The 21,630-nt window shown below is 41.5% G+C and overlaps 1 protein-coding gene across 1 annotated transcript in view; it reads right to left on the bottom strand.

Annotated features, from left to right (window-relative positions):
• Positions 1 to 21,630, bottom strand: part of myrip (myosin VIIA and Rab interacting protein) — a 101,200-nt gene that overhangs the window by 53,603 nt on the left and 25,967 nt on the right. The window contains exon 2 of the mRNA XM_022766265.1: positions 4,573 to 4,794. Coding sequence (XP_022621986.1) covers positions 4,573 to 4,794 — 222 coding nt within the window. The remainder of the gene's footprint in view (positions 1 to 4,572; positions 4,795 to 21,630) is intronic.

Raw genomic sequence — 21,630 nt, 5'->3', positions numbered from 1 at the left:
AATGGGAAACTACAAAATTGCATATATACCGTCTATATATATATATATATATATAAAATACCATAAAAAAACATTCCATAGCTGCTGATGCACACTTTGTGAAATTAAAAAGATGAATTTTCATACAATAAATAGGGAGGATTTATATGATCAGATCAGAAGTGGTACATCTCTGCGGCTGTAAATGATGTTGATCATCACCTGGATTATCCCTCACTGAACATTCTGCTTTGTGACTGACAACCTGTCCGCTAGTATCTGAATCACCTTCATGTGGTGAAAAACCCCCATTCACCTCTGCTTACATATAAAAATCAAACAGCATACTTCTGGTAGCAGCTCCTGAGAAAGTGACAGGAGCTGCTGCTGCTGCTTGTAACAATAAATGGATCTGACATCCATGAATGTGTGTGTTCTTGTGTGGTTGCATTTAAACAAACCACTACTTAAAACCACTATTACTGCTAGCGAGATTTCAGAGTGCTTTTACATGCTTGTTAGCTCCTGTCCTGATGCCCCTGAGCAAATCACCTCCTGCTTGGCCTTTAGAGGAAGCCAGCGTCATCGCAAAGAACCAAGTGATTAAATGCGGGCTGTTTCTGTGCAGCCGTTTGTCAGATACAGTGGTTACACCACCATGTCAGCACCAGAGATCGCTTAGGCTCACATTTAAAATACGACAGACGGTTGATGTCGCCCTGTAACTGCAGCAGTGTCTGCATTTATGAGGATAAAGGGCTGTGCGTTGCTCTGTGTTTGTGTTTGCATGTGTATTTGCAGGCTCATGTGCTTCCATGCATGGAGAATTAGGTTGCACTGATTAAAATATCTCAAAATGTATTTAATGGCAAAAAATTTAATTAAATTGAATTAAAATTCCCTGTGTGAGTGTGTGCTCATGTGTGCACTTAGGTCACAATGTGCATGTGTTTATGTGTAAGACTGTTTGTTTGTTTATATGTACAGAACAGTATAGGTCTACAGCAGATGCCATAATCTCCTTGCAGCCATGCTTTAGGATGAGATTATGAAAGCCATAAAGTGGTTAAGAACAGTCTGTCACTTTGGTGTATTGCTATTTCTGTGCACACACACTCACACACACACATACACACACACTGTATATACAAGTACATCATTCTATGGCCTGAGGACGGTGTAGGGAGGCACCCAGTAGTCCATTTCTGCAGATTAAGCACAGAGAGGTGCAGTAGCTCAAATGTAAATGTGGAAAATGGAGATTTCATTAGGTAGAGAGGGGGGGGGCGTGACAGAGAGAGGGAGAGTTAGAACATGAAAGAGGACAGGACAAAGAAAAAGAAAAAGACAAAGAAAAAGAAGGGGAGGAGCAGGCAAGAGGAACAATGCAATTTGAGAGTCAAAACAAAAGGAGAATTGAATGGCATTTCCATTCACAGATAATTGGGACAGGTACTTTCCTCCTCCGTCATTCCCTCTCTTAATGTCTTTTTCCTCCTCCTGCCCTCCCCCTCCCTCCCTCCTTTCTCTCTTGACCTTCATCTTTCTTCGTCTCCTGCTCTTCCCCTTTAACATTCTCTCCACTGTGTTGGGTGTGAAGCCAAAACAAGAAAAAAAATTACTTTTCAGTTTCCAGCAAAAATGTTTAGACCTCTCTGATCAAACCATCGGTGTGCTGTGTATGTGTGTGTGTGTGTGTGTGTCACAAAGTATGTGCTTAGGTGCAGAGTGTTTGTGTACGGCTTATGGACCATGGGCTGAGGATGTTATTAATCCCACCAGACTGCAAATAGTCATGCTTGTCCCACTTGCTCGAAAGCTGTGTTTGGTGTGTGTGTGTGTGTGTACGGACGTGTGTGTGTGTGTGTGTGTATTTTACAGGACTCGAAAATGTATTATGACAAAGCTGCTGAATCACGTCTCTTCTTTTTCGTCTTTTTCTTCTTCATATACCATCTGTTATCACCACATCTCATACCAGCGGGTGTCTTCATTAACAAAACATTCAACCACTCAATAGCAACGTCCGTCTCAAGTAGAAATGTAATTACCCAACATATAATCGATGCATGTGCTCACATGCCTGTTTGTGTGTAAGCATGTGTTCGCCTGGATGTACGCACACATACGTTCTTATGTGCATCCATCCATCTGGGAGTGGGTGACTTTAGTCTCTGAGTGTGTCCATGTGTGTGATGATTACAAATCTGCTTTCCCTCGACGCATCACGCTGGCGAGCAGCGTGGCCGTGCCACTGTGAATGTTGATGGACAGCCGGTGCATATGAGTGAGACCATTTGGCAGTCTGTTCCCGCATGGATTGATTTAGCATTAATATTCAGCAGAATTCCTTCAAAAAATTGTTAAGAAAAACTGACATACAAGAGGAGAAAATACTGAGAAGCTGATTTGTTATGAATGAATGCACATACATTTTCCTCAACTTGTGATTCTTTAAATTAATGTAGACCGATGCTGTATTTCATTTCATGTATTCTCTGCTAAACAGAGCATAAATAAGAAAAAAAAACCCGACAAATTAATTAGTCTTGTATTTACTGCACAATGACTCCTCTTTAACAAGAGAGCTTTCCTCTTTGCTGTAGTTATTTCCCAACACCCAATCTCCCGGCTATTTAGCATCAAATCAATTCCTTTTCTTTGCAATCATGCACTCCAACAGGAGACTAATAGCCATTTCCAAAATAATGTTTTGAGGCTTCTCTTGTGCAAATCACCGTTCCAAATGACATGACTCCACCCGCAGAGAGAGTAATTCATGCTAAAACCAGATTTAAGCCTGTTTAATGCGCTAATGAAAAGTGCGGTATTTATATGTAGCTGGTAGTCAGCAATGTTGTGACATCAGGCCCATCTGTGACTCAGTCTAAACCCCTAATGAGAACATTAGTGAGCCCCAGGCACACACACACACACACACACACACACAGAAAAGAGTGGAGGGGAATGTGAGAGGAGAGATGATCGATGCAATCCTTGCCACCTCTTTTGACTGCCATCATCCCTTTCCCTCCTCCTCTCCTGCTCCCACTCCTCCCTCCTCCTCCCTCTTGTCTCATACACCAGGACTCAGGGCAGCAGGTCTAACTCAATACAACATGCAGCGAAAATCAATGGAAGACAGAAAGAGACGGAGCGAGGGGGACTGAGGGGATGAAATAAGGCCAAGTGGAGGGGCAACACATTTTTGGACAGCTTTTTCATGCTCTGCAATCCTGTCCACCTCCATCTTAAGGCACTCAAACAGGCAGAAACTCCAATATCCACCACCATCATACCATTTCTATATTTCCGCTGTATTTCTTGTAGTAGCGCACTCTAAATATCACAGCAAAGGTACAAAATCACACTTGTGGACCTGTGGAGTATCATGTAATATTTTTAGGAAGGCATTAGCCTTTGAAAGCAGAAGATCTGGTGTGAAAAAAAAACATGACAAATTGACTATAAGCAATGGCTACGCCTCAACAAATCATTTAAGTTATGCATATACACATCACACATATTCACATATATATAATATTCCAATCTCTCAATAGATTTTGCAATGAATCCAAGTCCAAGACAGATTGACTCACACACTCCAGTGTAATAGTATTTCCAACACCCCACCCTTGCTTCCCAGACAGACAGAGCTTAATATTCATCCAATGGTGAGTCGGGGCACTAGAACAACTCCCAAGGCTTTGGAGAGACATGCATGCATAAACAACCTTAACAGACACATGCACATGCACACACGGAGCTCATTTGCAAACACAACAAGCTGTAGCGCATTCCCTTGCCTCTAACGCTCCTCAGATTGTTTCCTCTTGTTCTATAAATCATAAATGTTAGTTCTCTTCTTCTTTTCTCTAAAACTGCAATATTTACTTTTGTAAGCAGGCATGTGACCAGGGGACTCAAAACAAGCTGAATGAAATAAAAAAAAGATCAAGAAAGCAAATATTTCCCACAAGAAATAGGAGCTGCCTAATCATTCATCTTCCATGCCCTGCTGTGTCTACATCTTTTTGTCTGTCTCTTTATAGCCGTATATATATTCCCTTTTCACACATTTCCCTCCATTTCTTCTCCTCTTCTGCCCCCATTTTTTTTATTACACTCTCCCTTAATGGCCCCATATCTTTCTCCCTCCTTTGCTGTACAACCAGCAGTGATGTCAAAAAAAAAGACAGGAAACACAGCTGGAAACAGTTGCTTTCCATTACAAACGAGGAAAGAGTTGGATGTTTAAAACAGTAGTAAAACAAAATCCGGAAAAAAAACACCCATCCTTGCAGCACTGAGTACGTCAAAGTCCCTCTCATTCATTCACTTTTTCCCCTCACATCTGTCTCCTACTGTTCCCATATTCCCCTAAGCTGCTCTGCTCAGTCTCTTCTATTCCCCCCATAAATGCCCTATTTATATTTCTCCACCCCACTTTTCCCCTCACTTCAGTGTCCTCCAATCAACCAATTCGCAGCTTCTCCCGTATCTCTCATCCCCATTCATTCCTTTTGCTATTACTCTTATCTCTCCCATCTCCGCCGCCAGTGTGCATGTGAATGTGTGTGTGAACACACTAACCTGCCCTTCTGGCATGCCGAGCAGAGCCAGGCTTTGTCCTTCTTGCTGTAGGTGCAGCAGGTCTTGCAGACGTTGTACTGGCAGTCCAGGCACTGGCGCTTGGGGTTGAGCAGGAAGGTGAAGGGCGCGCAGCAGCGGATGCAGCAGTGTTCGTTGAAGCGGTGCTGCTTGGAGAGGATGGAGCATCTGCTGCCTTCCTCCGCCAGCTCCTGCTTCATCTCACTGAAACCGAGAGAGAGAGAGAGAGAGAGAGAGAGAGAGTGGGGGGAGAGAGAGGACAGGAGGGGGAGGGGGAGAGAGAGAGAGAGAGAGAGAGAGAGCGAGAGGGTGGTGAACGCCCGGTGGAGAGGTAGAAACGTGAAAACGGCAGAGGACGGTGATGTGGAATAATTGAAGAAGCTGTGGCAAATGAAAGATTAAAAGGAGGGGTAGGGGGTGGGGGGGTGGTAATAAAACAAGAGAGGGGGGAGGGCAGGAGGGGTCGTGGGTTTGGTGAGAACCCCCCCCCCCCCCCCTCTTTTACACTGATTCTGTGGAATTAACGTGATGGCTGACATTTCAATTTGGGAGGACCTGTCATGCCTTGTTTGCCCACATCAGTCAAAACACAGCTGAGGAGAGGACTGCGCGCACGTCTCCCACATCCTTCAATGAAAAAGCGTTGTATCTTTGTTGATTAGGGCGTTACGAGGATGAGAATAATGACAAGGAACTGGCATAAATAGCGCTAAGTTGAAGGTCGCTTGCTGAAGACCTCACTATCAACACACACTAACTAGCTTGAGAGAAAACAGCATTAATGAAAAGCCTCCACAGTCATATTGGAGAGCTGTTTGGGCTCCAGTCCAAAAATTACAGTTTAAAACTGCAAAAGTGAAGGAGGACTAAAGAGCAGTACAGTCGCACTAATCTTCACGCCTCGGAGAATTGTTCACACTAATGAACTATTAGGATTATAGACTGAAATACTTGACCAAAGCGTTTTTAAAAATCTAATAAAATCTACAGCCACAGTGGACACTGGCATCCCAGCAGCTGCATACAGCTGATTGTGCATCATCTTATGTGAATTCACCCATATGTTGCTCATTAACTTTAAGTTAGGTTTTGTTATTCGAGGTCTGATAAAAAAAGAAAAGAGAGAGATAATGTGGGCTGTTAATCAGTGTTTCAACCGGTAAAGTAGCTTTGCTATCTCAACTGTTCACATAAATTATGCAGCTACATGTTTTTTTTTTCCTCTGTAGGATTTGTGCTGACTGGGCAATGCACCACAGGCAGAGGCTACAATAAATTATGTAATGTTTTGCATTTATATCATAAACCTATCATCATCAGTGCATATTACACTTGTGCCAATTATAATTTTAAATAACACACACTGGGGAGGAACGCTAAAGTAACACATTTATCCATGTTTACATTATGGCCCATCAGTTGTCATTAGGGGTGAATGAAGGCTGAGACGCAGAGATCGAACTGTTGCTGCTGGGAAAGTGTGAAAGTGAGTTCAGCTCGAATGCGCGGTGAGTAAATTATTTAAGCTTGCTCCTCTATACACTACACACACCCAGGGTTATGGCCTGCAGTGCTCTCACTGATCCTTCAGACACACACAGCAGACGCCATGTATATCATAGGCTAACAGAGCGCAACACAAAAAATATCCTTTATAAAGAGAAAACAAGCCAACCCAAACATGCGTATAGGTTTCCCCACTTCAACAACACCATCAAGTCATGCAATTAATGGCCCCATATCTTCTCTCTCCTTTGCTGTACAACTAGCAGTGATGTCAAAAAAAGACAGGAAACACAGCTGGAAACAGTTGTTTAACATTACAAATGAGGAAAGAGTCGGATGTTTAAAACAGCAGTAAAACAAAATCCGTAAAAAAAAAAAACAAAAAAAAAACACCAATCCTTGCAGCACTGAGTCCGTCAAAGTCCGCTGTTCCCTCTCATTCATTCACTTTTTCCTGTCACATCTGTCTCCTACTGTTCCCAGGAAAATGAAATGTATAGCAAAAAAGGGTACTGAATGCAGCATATTGTGAATTTCCTGTGTGTAATATGTGTACTTGTGCGTCTGGAGCTAGTGGGGGCAATGCAATCTCCCGCTTCCCTAAGTTATTAACGTTGCTCCTCAAGCGGATCCTCTGCTGCCTCACTGATTGCTTTTCATCTGCATCATTAGACACAGCATATTACCAAGATGAACAAACCATTTCATATACAGTGTCATGTGAGAGTGGGGGGGTAGGGTGGGGTGGGGGGTAGGGGGTGGGGGGTGGGTTCGCATATCCATGGATACTGATACACACACACACTTCAAAAGTGGTTTCATATTCTGCAAACTTGTGCAAGGTCATAGCTGCTGGGAAACCGTGGCCCTAACCAAATCAAAAGAATTGAAAAGAAGCAGTTCGTATAAATGAAAGAGATTTTTCTTATCTGAGCTGCAGCTTCTGGTTCACAATAGATCCAAAACGTAGAGTTTACACACCATCAAACAGAGCAAGTCAAATACAGTATATGCAGCATAACATTTCTGTGCTAATAATTTGAAGAGGCTGTTGCCTGGAAATCATTTCCTTCAGACCTGATTAGGATCAGGATCCATTTTCTCTGTGTGTGTCTGTGATACTGGTTTAATGAATAGCCCTCTTAGATGACGGCTAGCTCTGGCCGTTTAATTAAATGAGTGGGTGAATATACAGTTATATCCAAGGACAACAGTGGTTCTTCATGCCATGACCGTCCTCCAGATTAACTCACATCTCTGTTATTGAGACATGGAAACGTTTGCTCATCTAGCAGCCATGTCTGTAGATACATGTGGGTCATGCAGGTGCCAGTGAGGTACAGTTAGCTCACATCATTGTAACACAAGTCACTCTTTAATAGCAATGTGGCTTTTCAAGATACAGAAAATGTGTAATGTTAACAAGGACTTACAGTTAAGATACTAATACTTACCATTTACCACTCAATCAGACAGAACTAGCTTCAATACAGATCATTTTCTGGAGGTAAATATAGGAAATCTATCAATTAAGAGTACATGCTACTAAATGCTAAGCTAAGCTAAGATACCTAAAGACCTACTGATGGACTGATGACTCTTCATTAACAAACCTCAGCTTTTAAGCAAACATGGCTGAGAGATGTGCATAAAAATGGAAATTTTAACATCTTCAATACCAAAACTCCATCTGCTGATGAAGACCACGTGATGTGATCAAAAGTTCCAGGAACAGGTCTTAAATGGACTATATGGAGTGCATTGTTTGGTTTATTTTCACATACATCTGAGGTCATTGTTGGGTGTACAGGGTTCACATGGACTGAACTATTCACTCAAAGCATTGTCATATTTGTATGTATTAATACAGTTGTCACATACTGTAGTAACATTACGTATATACTTTATCTAAGTGGGAAGGTTACTCCGACTTATGCAATGTTTAACTCTAAGCAGCAGCGAACTCTCACTCAGTCAGTCACTGATACACCCCAGCTGAGCCTGGTGTTGGCCACCTTCGCTGTCAAGTGAGTCATATATAATTTAATAAGGACGTTGAACTCATTAACATTCACACTTTCATCTTCAAGTCAAGGCAAAACCACATAATGTTAGTCAAGGTGAGTAATTCAATTAAAAAAAGCTTGTTCAAGACATGTATTTGAATTCTGTTACAATAGTTTGGTAGTTGTCAGCCTTAGAGCTAGATTACTTACATCATGGATGGATCAATTAATTGCTTTGTCAATAAAATGTCTGAAAATTTTTTGAAAAATGCCCTTTATTTTCCAGAACCCAAGGTGACGGATTTAGATGGTTCATTATGTCTGACCAAAAGCCCAAAAGTTAAAGATAATGAATTTACAATCATATAAAACCGAAAACCAGCAAATCCTCACGTTGGAAAAACTGTAAATGGAGAATCTGTTGATTAACTAATGTATTAATCAACTAGTCTTCTCAGCTGTAGTCACCTTTTACTCAAGCTACATTTGACCAGTTCAACACCAAATCAATATCTCTGTTCTTGTGAGCAACACTGCCCTAATGGAACATTAACAAGTACACAGGGAAACTAAAAGTACAAGACAAGGAAAAATAAACCTTTTACCTATTGAGACGCTACCGATGTTTGGACAAAGAGGGAGAGTGAAGACGATGAAAAATTGGGACTAAATTTACTTTCAACCTCAGATCAAAGCCAGCTTGCTCTGCTGTGTGTCTGCTGAATGCTTGACAAGAATACAGTGCAAGGTTGACTCCAAACAAAGACTTTGTAACACAGGAGAAAAGCTTTCAGACATCAGACAAGCATATGCAGATCGTTTCCAGGTACAGCATGTTTATCGGGTAAAGAGCTCCAGTACGCCACCTCATGGGATTTAACATGTTTATTAGACCAGTTCCTCACGGCGGCGTGATCAAACCAATGGTCAAAATAACCCTTAGACTACTAAGAGTTTACTCAAGTGTCAGCATGATCTATTGCTGTAGCTCTGGATATTATTAGGAACCGCAAAAGTTTACTGAAAGTTAACAAGAAACCAAACTCTTGAATTAAAAACAATTGATTATGCAAATGAGTCACTGCAGCATATGTGTTGAGGGTACAGTGGTTTGAGAGGGGAGCAGAGCTCACACAGCTGAATGCCAATTAATTTTGTAATTTAAAATCAGGGCAGCAGCATGATATCTGGATTTAATGATATGCAGTGTATTTCTGACAGCCTGTCTCTCCTGGCAAATATTGTTTGTGCTGAAGATCTATTAACTCGGTTCTCTCTCATTTCTCATTTTCCATCAATTCTGCCCTGCTACTCCTTTTCACTCTCTCTCTGTCTCTCTCTCTCTCTCTCTCTCTCCGTTGCTAGCCATCTATTAACATTGTTATTTTTCAGAGTCCCCTCATTTCTCCTTCTACTTACTGTCCATTTTTCTCGTTCACCTGACAGACAGGCAGGCTTAGGCTTACATTTACGGGTGAGGTTGAATTATGTTACGGCCAGATTTGTAATCAAGATAATGGTATTCTGAGGTCCAGCTGCCGACTGGCTAGAAAACAAAAACAATTGCAGTTTTTTAAAATGATGTATCGCCCTCTCAGTAGCTGTTCTCCTGTTCAGTGCAGCGCTTAAGAATTATAGCTCTCAGAACTGATGCACTTCCACCCAACACACAACTGAAACGCAATGTGATGAATCAGGTTTTGTGCAAAGTAAACACCACTGTGTTTATAATTAGTAATTTTATTGGACTTGGTAGGTATTTATAGAAACCAATTCATTCTTGTGATAGTCTATGTATTTATTTAATGCTATACAAGAGGGGAATGTATTATGGCTGTGTAGTTTCATTACACAACAATGTACCTGTGACTGATTAAACAACTAATTAATTTCTTTATACAACTAGAAACAACACAAAGAACCATAGAGCCATGCTAGCAACTCTGGCAGAACAATGCTTTGAGCTAAATGCTAATGATAGCACATCAACATAACTCACAGTGACAATGCAAAGATGCTGATGTTTCGCAGGTACTATAATGTTTACCATGTTCACCATCTTAGCTTAATGTGCTAGAATGCTAACATTCTTTGATTAGCACTTAACAAAAAAGTAAAGCTGGTGGGAAAGTCATTTTCTTTAAGGTATTTGGTATTGCCTGACTTATACTGCATTTTTGAGGCCAATACTGCTATAGATATTCTAAAATTCCAATAACGATATACATTTTTTTTTTACATAAACACATAACATAAACAAGCAATCTTAGCATGGTTCCGTTGATTTTTATTCATTTATTTTTCAATAAAATAGTGTGACCTAGTTTAGCATTGCTGCACTGTAATTTCTGGTTACTTATCAGCCAACATACGCTGATTCCAATATATCTGGGTCATTGCATCACTGTAATCACATCAAACCATAACAATGCTAAAATATCACCAGTATGATGTCTGTGGTTGAATGATTTATTGTAAAACACTAAAGGATCTCCCTTCTTAAAGTCAAGTCAATTTTATTTATACAGTGCCAAATCCAGAACACAACAGAAGGTATCTCAGGGTACTTTTCATATAGAGCAGATCTACCTGTAGCTCATACTCTGCTGAAAGGAAGTATCGCTGAAAAAGTGATAGCATGAAAATATCCATCACTGAGTTTACAAGGCTGTTGCAACAGAAATCAGTAGTCTTATTATGGCTATGGCAGTTAGCTGAATTCATAAGTAGCACTGATATCAAATCTTCATTCCTAAAAGCAGGTTATTGCTGCATAGCTTTAGGTTTTGTAATGCACCAAATGACCCTAAAGGGCAGTTCCATCAATTCTAATGCATAAGGGATGGGAATTAATTACTGGGCAAATACTGATGGACAATTAAAACCTGAAATGATATAAATCAAACCTTGTTTGAATGCGACACAGGCAGTTATTAACATTGATTTGCATGGCACATGGATTTTTCACTGCACATGGATTTTTCAGCATGGTGGAGATATTTATGTACACAAGAGGTCATAACAGCACACAAACAGTGGATTTACTGTACAACACCCTGTTAGACGTGCAGGGAATCTCTTTTTGCATTATGACTTTGCTCCTGACTGTAGTGCCATACAGAACAGTTATGGTGGATAAAAAGCATACAATAGTAAAGACAGAGAGGGCCATGTTGTAGTGATGTTAACCCAGTCTCTATGCAGCTGTGGAGAGGATCCTGGAGGGAATGAGAATACAATATACCCAAGAGTCTTTGAACAGCGCTTTGATCCGCCTGCTGCAGTGGAAACCCACAACACCAGCGTCTAGTGTTCACCATTACACTAGTAAATCACACAGCCCCAGGGCAGAGTGATGTGAGAGCACACCTGGCTGACAGGAGTGTGACTGTGTGTAGTGAGCATGAGTGTGTTCATGTGTTCATGTGTGTGAATTTATTCATTTGGCTCGATAATAGCTAAATGCACTTGGTAATTGTGAATTGATCGTGGGCTTCCCGAGCGCTTAAGGTGTTTATAATTGAAAGTGGGCAATTTCAAGTGTAAAGATGTGGATTTCCTAATTCTTTGTAGATGTGTGTGTGATTTAGTGTGTGTGTGTGTACTTAGCTAAAGTCTGCTTGGAGGAATTCTTTCCTCCTGTTATTTGACCTAAAGTGACACATTAACACACACTGGTGGTGTGCATGTGCCTGTAAGTGTGTGTTATGCGTTCATGTATGCATGCATTTCTATCTTTATAGACTGGAGCTGGAGGAATTTTGGAAAAAAAGAAAAAAAAAAAAAAAAAAGCTATAAGAACGGAGCACATTTTGGCTCACTCGAAGCGCAAAATTTGCATTTGGACCCCGACTGGGTGAAGCCGAGTTACGCAGTTCATCCATCCTGAAAGCCAGATCCAAGAGAGAGCAGAGAGAACCCCTGTAGACAATCTCAACTCTCTTTCTCCTCTGCAATGCAGTGGCAGACCGGCACGTGGGTCATAACTTTCAAGGTAGAGGGTTTCTGATGCTCGGCTACTGGGATTGTCTGCAAGCTGTTGATTGAGGCGCAGATGTAGGGAGGCTGGTGAGCTGAGATGAATTCATATAGCTTGTAGGTAAATGGCAGAGATCCTTCTCATCTGCACGACTATTCACTTAAAAAATATACCATGTGGTAAATGAATTGTCCACTTATCATGTGAGTAAGAGGCCACCAATGAAGTCCAGACCTTGCAAGATTATCTGTGCTTAAATCCCTTTTTCACTTCACAGTACAACTTTTTTGACTACAACAGCACATCAGCACTCTCATCAGTGAGATAAATAAAGCAGTTCTGGCCATCTCCAGAAAATCTGTGTAAGTATATCTCTGACAACAGAGGAGAGGTTTGAGCTGAGATTAGGTTTGACCAATAAGGTAATTTTCTCTGACCAGTGCCATCTGAAAAACTGAGTGGCTGAGTGACTTGAAATGATGGATCGCAGCATGTCATCTTCCTCCAAACCCTTATGGTTGACATCTGGAGGACCTTTCCATTATGTGCTGCAGGTTACCCTCTCAAAACAGTGGTTGCTTTTATTGTAGCAACAGTGATTGTTTACTTTTATTCAATGAAAATATATTCCCATGAGATGAAAAATGACCTGACCAAAAGAGCAGTGTCATAACAATTTAAATATTAAGGACAAACATGTCGAATATCCAAAATTATATTCAGCAAAAACACAGAATCGTGGGTGACAAAGACAAAACTTACTTCATTAAACCCTAAAGGCTGTAGGCTGTAAAGAGACAGAAGTTCCCTTCAGCAATCAATATATTATTTACAGTTCGCCTGTGGTCTTCATACTTTTATATCTTGTATTAGAACATTAACATTTGCTTATTAGCCAAAAGCTCCAATCCAACTGAGGCTGTTGGAAATGTCATTAGTTTGGCAGATATTTAGTCATAAAAGTATTTGACAAATTGAAAAAGGTAACCTGATAATGGCGCCAGACCAGAAGCCAGGGGATCGCCAAAATGATTACAATTCATCCTGATGGGTGTGGATGTGTGTACCAAATATCATGTCAATGTCAATGTCATTCCTCCAGTAGTTGTTGAGACACGTGCGTCAACCTGCTGTTAGCACTAGAGGTAAAGTCAGGGGATCACCAAAGTTAGTAGTATTCATTTTCTGGGTTTTGTTTATGAAAATCTATACAATATTTCATGGCAATCCATTCAATAGTTGTTGAGATATTTTAGTCTGGACCAAAGTGATCTACAGCAAGACAGACCTCTACATTGCCATCACTAGAGCTACACTGTCAGTGCGGCAAAAAAAAAAAAAAGAAAAGTGGCTGTAACCATTTTTTGGTTCCTCAATCTTTACTCTTTTGAATCTACTTTTGGGTCATGAGGCATTTTTATTCATATATTTCACAGGGTTAGAAACAAAGTTTTAAACATAGAGCTCAAACTTCTTTGTATTTTGTGGGGGAATGTGTCTAATTTATACAGCATACATTATTAATCATGTTCATTTTTCTGTGGTGGCCTTGGTGTGGTTTATTCATCCAATGCATGAATATAGAGAAAACTCAGTCTGGCTCTGCTGCCTCTCCCTCTCTTTCATCTTCAGTGTACTCTTAATAACAGGCACAGTGGTTGCTTTTTATGCACAATATGTCTTCTCTTTCTTTTAGACCACCTGCCTATCATTCTGCATGTAGTGTACAGGAAGCTCAAGGTGACCACAGTAGAGGGTGACGCGATGCTGCTGCTGGTGTTGCTCTCCCTTCCTCGCTCACTTAAAATGAACTAAGATAGCTCTTAAACCCACACACGCACACACAAACACACACACACACACACACACACACACACACAGAAGCACACACTCAGATCTCACATACTGTCACAGCAGGAATAAAAATCCCAGAAGTATGCCATTACTCTAAATGTCAGAACAGCTCTCTCCTTGAGTGTGACAGCCTACTGCTGATGCTAGTCCTACAGTGTGTGTGTGTGTGTGTGTGTGTGTGTGTGCGTGCACGCGCATGTGTGACATGATTATATGCAATATATTCCTTGCCTTTTCTGCTCTCTATGTCTGGAATCCCAAGCAACTGTGTGCGTACACAAGCTCGTGTTTGCGTTCCATCCAACTGAAGCACACTATCCAAGCTTAAACTTATACTAAATGTGTAGAAGAGACCTGTGCCATGCAAGTAATGCCTGGGGTGGGGGTTCCTCCTACAGAGCCTCAGAATGGAAGCACTAACCTCTCTTACTGCACCCTTTGGTAAGTTTTTCCACAGGGACTCATTCTTGCAACATCACCTAGCACACATAAAGACCTGCTCCATCTCTTCACATACATCACATCAACCCTGCAAGCTTTCCGGCCCACTGAGCTAAGAGGCATGTTAGTAAACATGAATGGATGAACACAGACATGCACACATATTAAAGACACATGCGTGCATATGCTATTCTGTGATTGATGGTGCTCTCCCTGTAGGGACACTGAGGCGCATCTGAATACATCTAAATACTATGATGTGTTCCAGAAGAAGAAAGACGAGAGAGATAATGCAAAGCTGCACATGAGGATAATTATAAAATTTTCCAATCAATTCAGTCCACTTAATTAACATGATATACAGTAACTGCACTTATCTATGTCATTCAACACTGTATTAAACTAATTAACTCCCATGGGAAGCATTCTCGACAATTTTCTCACACAGGTAGGTGATGCATCCGAAGATACTCACAGCTCTTAGAGCTATAATTGACGGCATTAGTATAATCTGATTTTAATTTGAAAAAGTTGGCACCCACACTCCCTTTTGGCACTTACAGTTTGTGCATATATGAGAGAATAACGTTATGAAAACATATGCATATACTGGAAGTGTTAATATTGACGTGGTCAAATGCATTTTTAATGCTGAGTTTACCCACAGCTTTACAGTAACGTCAGAGCAATTATTAAAAGATAAATGCATGAAAAGAATCAATTACACAGAGCTTCCAGGCAGATTATCAGGCTTGCAGTGATTTAAGATAATGTCACGCTCACTCTTTTTTTAATTTCTTTCCTCTGTCATCTACCCTTCTCTACTTTTAAACCTGTGATACCATCAGCCCAAGCTTAAATTTGTGCCTTATACACTATGGCTTACTTCCCCACTCAGCTCTATACGTATGGAGAATCTTGAGCTTCTTTACCCTCCCCCCCCCCCCCCCCCCCCCCCCCCCCCCCCCCTCACTCTCCTCTCCTCTCTGTGAACTCCGAGCTAAAACGAAGCCTTGGCGCGATGGGGAGACTTCTCTCTGAACCAACTTTGGCTGGCGACGATTATCCAACAGGCCAATAATGAGCCCTCACTTTGGGAAACAATCCAAGTCAAATGTGTGTTCCACTGATAACGTTTCCAATCAGAAAGGCCTGCCTGCATGGCAACTATGTGAGAGAATGAGGGCGAGATAAAGAGCGGGAGAAAATAACATGCATAGACGGTTGTTCTGCAAACTCAGCAAGGTGCTGAGATAATTTAGAAGTGAGGGAATTCAAGTTTGCATTCTGCTATTATTGTTTTGACCGTTCAATGACTCATTATTGACAAATTAAATTGAAAGAGAGCCATACCTATTTAATTTGACCATCCTTTGTCTGCAATAGAACAGTCATTTTCCAGAAAATTGAAACTGTAGCAATGCATAAGATTTCCTCTGTGTAAAGAGAGAAGACGGATTAAACTCGACTGCAATTACTGAATTTATGGTTAGAGACCTGAAAAGCAGCCAAACAGATAAATGCGTACATCTGGCAAAAACAAACTAAGGTCCAGAAGCAAATACAGGCTCATTTTGGAGTATTTATTCAGCGCAAGTAAATTATTTTATGTATCAAATCAGAATTTCCCTACATGCTGTTGCCCCCTTTCATCCATACCTCAGCCCCTTTCACTCCCCTCATCCAACAATCCACTGAAGCTCCATCATGCCACTTCTCCTCCCGTTCATCCCTTCATCCCGTGTCTCCAGCTGTATCTCAGATTAGCAGCTGTAGCCTGTACAAGCACACAGTAGCAGGAGCAGGCTGTTCTTTCCTCAGCTGAATAATCTTTATTCACACAGGAAAACTGAAGCCAATGTGCCAAGAATGCAGCTTAACTGTCAACCACACCAAGAGATGCCAAGTGAGGGAGGGGAGTGGGGGGAGGGGGGGGGGTGGCGGCTACAGAGCACACATCCAACACCAGTGCCTCCATCAAAGGGGAATGAACTGTTTGTAGTGAATGGGAGAGTCAATCTGTTGTTATGCTGCCATAAGGGAACAATGGCAGCCTTCAATATGCTGCAAATATGGAACAGCATGTTTCATATAGAGTGAGGCAGCAGTTAAAGTAATACCTGTCACACTGTGGATCCCATTCCCAGGTTCCTTTACATGTTCTCTAAAACGTAACCACTTTAAATGTGGCGTCAAACCTTACAAGGAGTCTACTTCCAACAGCTTAATTTTCATATTTACAGCCATGTGCTTTTGAAAATTCAAATTCTCCTAAAATCGCATCCTCATCAGCAGCTTGTGATCATTTATCTATCTATACAGTGAGAATATTAGCTGCAAGTGTACTACACAATATTCTGCGTGGTGCTGTTTTAGCTGTGGTCTCTGAATGCCGGGTGTAAGAGGATGGTCCTGCTGTATACTAAGAGGAGGCCTGGGAGAGCCGCCAGGGAACAAGTGGCTATTTCTGTGGTAACAAAGACGCAGAGCTACAGAAGAGCAATGTTCACTGAATTCCCCTGTGATGAGAGAAGAGATGCATGCAGGGAAAATAAAGAGGAATGAACAAGGAAAAGACAGACAGAGAGGAATAATTAGGGCCGAACTAACTAGAAGAGAGCAGGGAGTTATTTTTGGGAGATGCCAATTCAATTACAGGGGAAGTGGGGTTTGGCTGTGGCTCTGACATAATGGGGGCCCCAGGCTCTCATAGTGACCACGACTCCAGATCCCTATTACACTCTAAGGTAGCCTGAGTGGCAGCCACAGAACACCTGCTGTAGCTTAGAGTGAGTGTGTGTGTGTGTGTGTGTGTGTGTGTGTGTGTGTGTGTGTGTATGAGCCAAAGCATAGTCTATATATGCATCTGTGACACATTTGACACTTGTCACATTGTAGTGCACACACACACATACACACACACACACACACATTGAGTCCATGGACCAACTCTTACAGCCTCCTGTCTTTCAAACCCCCACACACACATCAAATCAATCCGTTACACATGGCCTCGCGCTCTGGCAACAGCAGGAGGATGGCATGTCGACTCCACATACACTGAGACGGAATCAAACACACACACAGCTCGAGTGCGACTGATGGCTGTGTGACACCCACCGCCTGTGGTTCATTTTCAGGTCCAAAGAGAGCAGCTTTTGTCAGAGGTGATTTGGGCAAAGAGAGGCCAGAATACGGTATTGAATGTTGAAGACAGGGTATTGATTGCAGCCTGAGAATGGAGGGTATTTGTAACTGCACAGCACTTTTGATTTGAGCACCAGAACGGCCGATAATGACAAAGAGCAGGGAGGCAGCACAGTTTATCAGTGCTAAGTGCATTTTGCATGAGTGCTTCAATACAACAGTAAATCCGGCAATGGTATACTTACAAATGAGTGCTTTATAAAGAAGGTACAATGAAAGAAATGCTGTGAGAAAGATTTAAGAGAGAGGGGGGGGGGGGGGGGGGAAGAAAAAGGAATAAACAAAATGCCAAAATGATAGCCGCTGTCTGCCCATGAAGCCCTGCTTGCTAACGAATCAGTGTAGACAACAAACCTAATAACAAACCTAATGCACTTCCCACAGCTAACAGACATGCATATTGGCTTTATGATAATACAGTGCAGGTGGCAAATCGATAGAGTCAACACAACAGACTCCGACTCACCCTGTGCATGTCAGGCATTATGAACTTGGAGCAGGCCATTTACACCTGCAGTACACAAGGAAGCAAAAAGATTTTTGTTCAGTTTTTCTATCCATCCAATTGGGGGGGGGGGGGGACTGCCTGTATCTATTTCAGTGGCTCAGTCAAACCTGGCCCCAGAGCACAGCCTGTATACACACACAGATAAGGAAGCTCATATTTCCAAAATATCAGCTTTTTAAAAGCTATAATACACATCTAACAAAAGGAGGTCTGGCAGGAGTTGAAGATCTTTGTTACATTGGCAGACTGAATTTAAATTAGAATACAAATAAAATCAGATTGTAACACTGAGTTTTATGAGAGTCTGAACTAGCGTACAAGCATTATTTGATAAAGTTGTTTTTTTCTCATCACATAGTCTTTTTGAATTCTAGTGAACTGGCTTTAACCTTGTAACAAAGCGTTCTTATAATGGCGGCTGTGAGCTGCAGTGAACTCGCTCATGTTCAAGCGTCCTTAGATAACCCAAAAGAATTACTCATAAATACAATGACCTCAGCCTGAACACACACAAACACACAAACACAGATGCACACACACAAACACACACACATAATACTCTATTTATGATATCTGGACAGCTTACACTACAGGGAGTCCAGACCACACTGTGGTCTTGTCCTTTCAAGCAATACACATTCATTTCCAGAGCGGTTATTATTTCCTGAGGCACTCTCACCGATAAAAGGGCTTTTTTTCATCTTAGATGGAAGTGTGCGGACAGAAACTCGCGTGTAATCTTGCAGTTACACAACAATTTACACGGAGGCACTAGTGTTCAACAAAACCAAAACACATGCTTACGTGCACGCGAAATACTCTGCAGCAAACAGTGGAATTGAGTGAGGCCGCTGGGAGTTAGAGAAAGACAAAGAGAGACTTTATGGAGAAAATTCACACATCATGTCTTTGCTTTGGTTACCTTGGGTTTCTGGTCGCAGTTGAGTTAGAGGGCAAAGGAGAGAGGAAAATACTGAGAGTGGTCGAGAGATTTATCACAGCTGGACAGGTGTAGCTGAGGCTGAGGTTGAATGACCGGTGCTACCCGGGACATTACTGCTACATGAAAGGAGACTTAGAAGTGTTTTGCTCCAGCAGTTACTGCATTTTAACTCACTGCATTCCCCTCAGAGTGGACCTGTAGCAAAGACATGCACACTGATTCTCTGATGTGGACACACACACACACACACACACACACACACACATATATACATTCATCCTAGCATGCATGTCACATTGCTTGGACACTTTCTACACACTCTGCAGCTACAAGCCACGTAGAATAACAATGATATTGCATTCAGCTGGAGGCAAGAATATGCTCATCCATTAGAGCGTGGTCAGGGCAGTCAGACAGCCACTTCTCATGGCGTTCAGCTACAGAGGAAAACTGCCTCATTGCATAAAAGCATAAACGCCTGTCAGCTTATAGCACGAGTCATCAGTGATGTGCAGTCAGGGTATGCAGAGAAGGCAGGACTTGTAATCAAGCTGAAATGAGAAGTGCAGTTCTGCATGTTACTATCTATTTTATACATACTGTATGAGTGGTATTCTGGTGGTGGTGGAAGATGCTGTGTATACATCAAATAATATATACCTAAAAGTTTATTTGGCCTTTTTCCATTTAAAGTCTATTTAGATTCAGCCTTGACTGGGGTCAGTCTTGGACTTGACTGAGGTGATCTAGACTGAAGCCCTAGAGCCAGGGTATCCTTGGCCAGTCATGCATTCAATAACTCAATTTAATGAAGTAACAAACCCCAGTGACAGCGATGACAAAGACTGACACAGCCCTGACACTCCGTCCACTCCACCTTCATCTTTAACCCGACATTGACTCATAGGTCGCACAGTAGCTTATGGCCTCAAAGAGCAGATGGACGGCTCCTTGCATACAGGTGTCACTGAGTGCGCTTTTCAGAGTGGTGGATAGGAGGGAATAGCAGCGTGGGCAATGTTAGCAGTTGCGTTTAAAGATGACTTTACAAAATAGTATAACAGAAATGTAGAAATAGGCCATACACACTAAAACAAAAAACAAGTAGGCCTAGTTAGCCGATGCTATAGTGGGTGTTAATGTGTTAATGTACAGCAAGTTGTCAAAATGGTATAAAATGTTCTTGCACATCTGATGAGAATGCAATAAAAGGTATAAATGCAATAACTGCTATCTAATTCCTGGATTTTTACTGTAGATGTGTAATGTATTTTAATTAGTGTAATTACATTCCTTTAAAAGCACTTTTAAAATGACATTAAAAGTTAAATGTCAGCTACATTTTTTATGTAGTAACAATTCCTGGTTAATGCAGTAATGGGATATCATTACCTTATCTAAAAATTGGGATTTATAAGCTTTTTAACCATTTAAATCAACATATTTAATATATTTTGACAGTTATTACAATAACCAATAGCAATATTCTCAGTTGCAGCACAACCATGCATTCTATCTCTTCGCAGACTGGTAATGATGTAATTTTTCTCTCTCGTGCAAACTCTCACACTCCATTCACGCTGATATGGCACGTCTCTTGAACACTCAGATGAGATCCAACACTGGCAGATCAGAGACTTGGCAGGCAGTCTACTCTAGTCTGCATGCGAGGGCACGCTGTGTGTTTACTTCACCATCAGCGAGTGACAACCTTCACAACCCCAACTCTCAAATGAACAGACAGGCTCGATGGCAGCCATTTATCTCCCCATCTGATTGCCGTTAGCTGTCTCCCACTGCCAAGGAATGGGGCTGCCTTCGAAAAGGGCAAAATACGACCAACTGATTACAAACTGTAACGTAAACAGCTTTTGTAAATCATTGTGTAAGTGATAGCTAAAAAACAGGGGTATGTCAGTGAAGGGCAAAAAAATAATATCAAGGAGCTACGAACTACTTAGATTGTAGGGTTAAATGTCTTGCTTTTAAGTATAACAGATAAGGGAGGCAGAGATGACATCATCACCATGCTGTGAGAAAAATATTTAACCCTGCATTAGCTAATTAACATGTCATGAAATCAGATGACTTGGTGTGCTGTGAAAAGTCCCCTCTTTGTCTCAAACCTTCCCAACTCCCATTAGCCTCTTTTAGCTTGTTTTAGCTCATTGTTTTGGTTCACAATCCCACACACTGGGCTGGACTGTCACTTTATGGCTTGCTCACGACAACCAGGTAGGCAGCAAGCTACGGAAGAAGTTCAGATAAGCAAACAAGTGTTTGAGCGTACAAAAAGGCAGAAATCTGTAGTAAAGTAAACTAGTGGACAGTAAAGAAAGAGAGGCATCTAGCAAGCTAAAATGCATCATCCTAGGAAATAGGTAGAACAAAGAGCTAAGATGAGTAATATAACTAATACAGGATTCTTTTTAAGGCTGACACAGATCATTGGGTCATTTTACACTCACTTTTGACGCAATAATGGCATAATAAATAAACCTAAGATTGAGAAGCTACACTTAAAAAAAAAAAACAACTAAGCACACAATAAACTAGAGCCCATCTTGCGATGGGATCACACCAGTTGTGACGCCTC

The sequence above is a fragment of the Seriola dumerili genome, unplaced genomic scaffold, assembly GCF_002260705.1.
Source record: "Seriola dumerili isolate Sdu_G_001 unplaced genomic scaffold, Sdu_1.0 BDQW01000822.1, whole genome shotgun sequence".
Classification (NCBI taxonomy): Eukaryota; Metazoa; Chordata; class Actinopteri; order Carangiformes; family Carangidae; genus Seriola; species Seriola dumerili.
Note: the sequence above shows the minus strand (reverse complement) of the source record. Positions and strands in the feature narration are given on the sequence as shown.